The 5,558-nt window shown below is 40.1% G+C and overlaps 1 protein-coding gene and 1 non-coding gene across 2 annotated transcripts; one reads left to right on the plus strand and one right to left on the minus strand.

Moving 5' to 3' along the window:
• Positions 1-359: 359 nt before the first annotated feature.
• On the minus strand, positions 360-466 carry LOC112534039. The gene has a single exon (XR_003078363.1). It is a non-coding gene; the product is annotated as a small nucleolar RNA R71 (small nucleolar RNA).
• Positions 467-1,192: 726 nt separating this feature from the next.
• On the plus strand, positions 1,193-3,372 carry LOC125369335. Its single transcript, XM_048371347.1, has 5 exons — positions 1,193-1,999; positions 2,144-2,286; positions 2,662-2,752; positions 3,032-3,150; positions 3,255-3,372. Exons 1-5 carry the CDS (start codon positions 1,193-1,195, stop codon positions 3,370-3,372), a joined length of 1,278 nt encoding a protein of 425 aa, XP_048227304.1.
• Positions 3,373-5,558: the final 2,186 nt, after the last annotated feature.

Below are 5,558 nucleotides of genomic sequence, written 5' to 3' on the forward strand. Positions count from 1 at the left end.
TGTACGAGTTTGCTAGACCTTCTCTTGAGGGGACACAGACGAGTATATTGTGACTACCAGTGGCAGCCAATAACTTCGAAATAAAACCCAACGTGATACAAATGGTCCAAAATAGTGTACAATTTAGAGGGACTTCCGAGCGAGGACCCAAACGCTCACATAGCCAACTTCTTGGAGATCCGCGACACCTTCAAAAAAATGGAACGATTGATGATGCCATTCGGTTGAGGTTATTTCCTTTTTCTTTGAGGGACTGAGCAAAAAGATGGCTGCAGTCACTCTGAGCTAACACTATTACGACATGGAGATCTTTAGTTGAGAAGTTTTTATATAAGTACTTTCCTCCTGCTAAAACTGCTAGATTGAGTAATAATATATCTTCTTTTGTGCAGTTCGATGATGAGAGCATGTATGATGCTTGGGAGAGTTACAAAGACTTGGTCCGATGTTGCTCGCACCACGGACTACCAGTATGGATGCAGGTTCAGACCTTCTACAGCGGTTTGAACCTTGCTACTAGGCATATGGTAGATGTTGCAGTAGGTGGGCCCTAAATAGTAAGACGCTGGAGTAGGAGCAAAATCTGATAGAGGAGATGGCCATGAACAACTACCAGTAGCAATCCTCTGGGAGTTGGCCAGTCAAGAAGGGAGTGGTCAACCAGCTAGACTCCATAGTAGCCTTGGCAGCTCAAGTGGAGCTTCTGACCAAGAAATTAGACCAGCTTTAGATGCCAGTTCATACGGCCCAGATAAGCTGCGAGTTTTACGGTGGCCCGCACTACGGTGCAAACTGTAATGCGAGAGGTATGTTTGCTTCAACTTCTAATTCTTCATCTTCTATTGTTTCTGCTGACCTTGAACAGGTAGACTATATGGGTAATGCACCTAAAAGTAGAACAACCTGTACAACAATACATACAATCCGATTGGTGAATCATCCCAACTTCAGTTGGAGGAATAATAGTGGCCAGGGACCACCCGGTTTTTAGAGGTTGCATCAGCAACAGCCACAGCCGCAAGCTGGTCCGTACCAACTACTTCCACCTCAGGAGAAGAAGCCTAATCTCGAGGAGTTGGTAATGAAATTTGTGTCCTCTACCGACAATAGATTTCAGCAGACAGACAACGAACTTAGGAATTAGCAGGCCTCCATTCAGGATTTGGAGAACCAGATAGGCCAGATTTCTAAGATGTTGACTGAGAGGCAACCAGGGACACTCCCTAGCAATACAGAGTCTAACCGGAGGGAGCACTACAAGGCTATCACCTTGCAGTCAGGTAAGCAGTTATCTAGTTCCTTACCTGTAGCTAATGATGATGATATTGTTGTGCAGGATGAGCCTGCCATGAAGGAACCAGAACCTGAGAAGATAAATCCTATGAGAGCTGAGGATAGGAAGAAGAATCTAGTGAAGGAGTACCAGCCACCTATCCTGTATCCAGCTCGACTGAGGCAGGAAAAGGTTGACCAGCAGTTTGGTAAGTTTCTAGACCTTTTTAAACAACTGTGCATTAACCTTCCTTTTGTTGAGGCTATTTTACAGATGCCGAAGTATGCAAAATTTCTGAAGGAGATATTGAGCAATAAGAGGAGACTGGAGGATTTGGGATTGGTGATCCTGAGCGAAGAGTGCACCGCCATTCTGCAAAACAAGCTGCCTGTTAAGAAGCATGATCCAAGGAGTTTCACTATACCCTATGCCATTGGTGAATTAACTGCTAGTGGTGCATTAGCTGACTTAGGAGCTAGTATTAATTTGATGCCCACTAGCTTGTTTGATAAACTTGGTTTGAGTGAGCCTAAACCCACTAGGATGAGCATTCAGTTAGCCGATAGGACTATTAAGATTCCTAGGGGTATAATTAAGGATGTACTTGTTAAGGTAAACAAGTTTATATTTCCTGTAGATTTCGTTGTAATGGATATGGAGGGTGAGAGTGTTGTGCCACTGATCTTAGGTAAACCTCTCCTTGCTACATCTAGGGTCGTTATAGATGTTTGTAATGGGAAGCTCTAACTTAGGGTAGATGACGAGACTATCACCTTTGACTTAGCGACTTCCATGAGACATTCCCTAGACTATAATGATACTATTTTTTCTATGGATGTCTTAGATGATGTTGTTGAGTCTCATATGTAGGAAATTTTTCTTGATGACCCTTTGCAGGTTGCATTGCAGGGAGATGAGAGGGAGTTGTCCAACGAGCAAGTGTTAGAACAACTCGCTTGTTTGTTGGCTAGTGAGCACAACCGTTCTACTGACCCGTTTGTTTCTATTGATAGGTCAGACGTGTAGAAGTTGAAACCTTCAATTGAGGACCCTCTAGTCCTAGAGTTGAAGGAGCTACCCAAGCACTTGAGTTATACCTACTTGGATGAGGCAAAGAGGCTGCTAGTCATTATTGCAGCAGACTTGACTCCTGAGGAGAGGGAGATGACGCTATTATCTCTCAGGAAGTACCCTACGGCCTTCGCATACAAGATTGCGGACATCCCAGGAATCAACCCCAGTTTTTGCTCACACAAAATCCTAATGGAGGATAGTTTCAAGCTAGTGGTGCAGCCACAAAGATGAATTAACCCGAACATGAAGGAGGTGGTGAAAAAGGAGGTAATTAAACCTCCTGATTGAGGTTTAATTTTTCCCATATCTGATAGCTCTTGGGTGAGTCCTGAGCAGGTTGTACCAAAGAAAGGAGGGATGACGGTGATAAAGAATGAGAAGGATGAATTGATACCAATAAGGACGGTAACCAGTTTTTGGGTTTGCATCGATTACAAGAGGCTAAATGATGCAACCCGGAAGGACCACTTTCCTCTTCCATTTATTGATTAGATGCTTGAGTGCTTATCAAGCCATATGTTTTACTATTTTCTTGATGGTTTTTCAGGTTATTTCCAAATACCAATCGCACCTGAGGACCAGGAGAAGACAACATTTACTTGCCCCTATAGGACATTCACGTACTGGAGTGCTCAGATTAGTGCTTTGGCTGACTGACTAGATTGAGTTTATGATTTACAACAGCTGCACTATATTGAATTTGTGCAGCATAAAAAGGAGTTTGGACAATTTCAAGATGAGACTAGGGCACAGTTTCAGGGGTTAAATTATATGCTCCAGCAGCTTATGCATGGACTGGATAGGTAGGCCACCTAGACGGACCTAATGGCGAAGCAAATACAAAAGATGGCAGAGTTTGGAGCACAAAATCAGCGATTCATCGATGATATGGAGTTTGATCTAGCAGGTTGCTTCACGGATCCTGTGCCACCACCACCGCCCCTCCTTCAGTGCCTTCCCCTACTCCTCACCCCCCAACCGATCCAACCAGTGAGGATGTGCCTTTAGCAGACTACCAGCAGTGACAAAAATTTATGTTCTATTTCTTTTCCTTTTCCTTTATATTTGTATTTTCTTTATTTTTATTTTTATTTCATTTTATGTTAATTTCTTTTTGCATTTTCATTTTATTTTATTTTCTTTCATTTTTCTTTCATCTTATGTTATTTTAGTGGAACACTTTGCTTTGCCTTTAAGCTATGTACATTTAATATGACCTTAACTCTTTTGATGTGCTAGCTATGTTATATACCCGATTTTATTTTTCTAACACTGAGGGCAGTGTTATACTCAAGTCTGGGGTGGGTATCTGTGGTTTTATTATCCCGTGATTGTTTAAGCAATAATAATGGACTATTCTTAGCATGTTAGGACCTAGGTTCTTCATGACATTTTAAGCTTAGTTTATTCTTTTGTAATTAATGACTTAATTCACACACTAGTAATTGATTGTCCCTCTCGATTTTTGTTCATAGAAAGTAATTTCACTGTATTTAGTATGTCAATTTGGCCATGGTAAACCGGTGTTGCTTGAGTTCCTTGCAAACTTACAACCTTCATCTTTGAACTTTGATTATGCCAATCTCTTATACAATTTATGTGATGATTATGTCTGGGAACCTATTGCAAATTTTAGCAATTTTCAAACGTGAGTTTTTGAACCAAAATTTGAGCATCCATTGCAAATTATGCTCAAGATTTTTCTTGTTTGAGTGTGAGCTGTACTTAATGTTGTTTCTAGAACTTGCTCTGTAATACTTGTTGAGGTTACATGAACTTTTGAATACCATTAGATGATTTGGGCAACTTAGGATTCACCACATCCGGCCAAAAACCTATCCTTTGTTTCCATTAGTCAGCCAGTTTTGAGCTTTAATCTTTACTTCATAATTTGCACTTATACCCTACACACACCATTCTATACATTTATCTTTTCTTTCACCCTGTATACTAAACAATTTTGTGTTATGCTTCTTCTTTTATGGAGTCATAGTGTCTAATTTTGTTATAAATTCATTTAGTATTTTTAATCATTTTTTGATGCTCCCTTCAATCCAAATTGGATAACTATTCTCGTTGTTTATGTCACTAATCATGCAGCTCCTATGTAAGTTGCTGTGGCATATATATATGCTAAAAAAAAGAGAAAAAGAAAAAGAAAAAGTTTTTGACTTATTTCTTAGCTCTTAGCTCTTTTGGATTTAATTCTTGTGAGCATCCTTTACTTCAAATAAGGCTTAGTGAGTATTTTTGTTATTTTGGCATTCAGCTCCTGAAGCATTCATTCTAAATAATTACATGATATTTCAGTATACTTTACACTTCTATCCAAATATTCTTACCTTTACCTTAGCCACATTTTAACCCTTAAAAGACCCTTTGATTTTAGTATTCATTTATTTGCAGTAGCTAAAATGAGATTTATGAGCAAGCTTATGGTAAACAGCTTTTGTGCAGCTGCATTAAGGGAATTTTCTTGTTTACCTGTAAACATTATGAGTGATTTGAGAGATTCCTGTGAGGCAATGGTTCCTGGTCTTTAATGCTGAGTTGTTATAAAAGTTGTATTTCGAGATAGTATAATTATAGTTCTTCTTTGAAGGTCTATGATTTGTTTAGCTACTCGAGTTTCATTTTTTATATGTTGAATAAGGTTAAGTTGTAAACTTTAGCATGGATTTTGAGGGGTGATTATTGCTTGTATATGTATTGAGTTATTGATTGCTTGAGGACAAACAAAAGCTTAAGTGTGGGGTGATTTGATGTGCATCATTTTATACATGTTTATATGCCCAATTACTTCCATTTTTTTGCATAGTATCTTGTTTTATGCCAGAATCACCTGTGTTTTCATTCCTTTCATGTTTCAGATGATTATCGATGGACATTATCAGTAGTCGAGAGAAATACATGCAAATACGGACCAGAATCCATCAAAATTGAGCAAGGGCTACCATTTCAAGGTTGAGCATAGCCTGGACTCTGGCCGTGCTGAACCATCAACACTTGACCCTCAAGAGTGTCATTTTGGCATGGTTTCCGAGGCCACCATGGCCTCCATCACGGCTTGTGGTGGCTAAGCATTGACGAGGGCACGACCAAGAAGAAGCCCTAATTTACGGGACTCAGAGGTCCAGCACGGCCTAGACTCCACCAGTGCTGATCAGCACGGGCTTGACCACGGCTATGCTGAGACATTTATATAGGCAAA

This window comes from Ricinus communis, chromosome 2 (assembly GCF_019578655.1).
Source record: "Ricinus communis isolate WT05 ecotype wild-type chromosome 2, ASM1957865v1, whole genome shotgun sequence".
NCBI lineage: Eukaryota > Viridiplantae > Streptophyta > Magnoliopsida > Malpighiales > Euphorbiaceae > Ricinus > Ricinus communis.

Excerpts from the sequence above, each read along its gene's own strand:
- LOC125369335 (XM_048371347.1), top strand. The coding sequence starts at position 1,193 with ATGTTGACTGAGAGGCAACCAGGGACACTCCCTAGCAATACAGAGTCT. Across the intron at positions 2,000-2,143 it reads CATCTAGGGTCGTTATAGAT|GAAATTTTTCTTGATGACCC; the intron begins GTTTGTAATGGG and ends TCTCATATGTAG. Across the intron at positions 2,753-3,031 it reads AATTGATACCAATAAGGACG|CTGCACTATATTGAATTTGT; the intron begins GTAACCAGTTTT and ends GATTTACAACAG.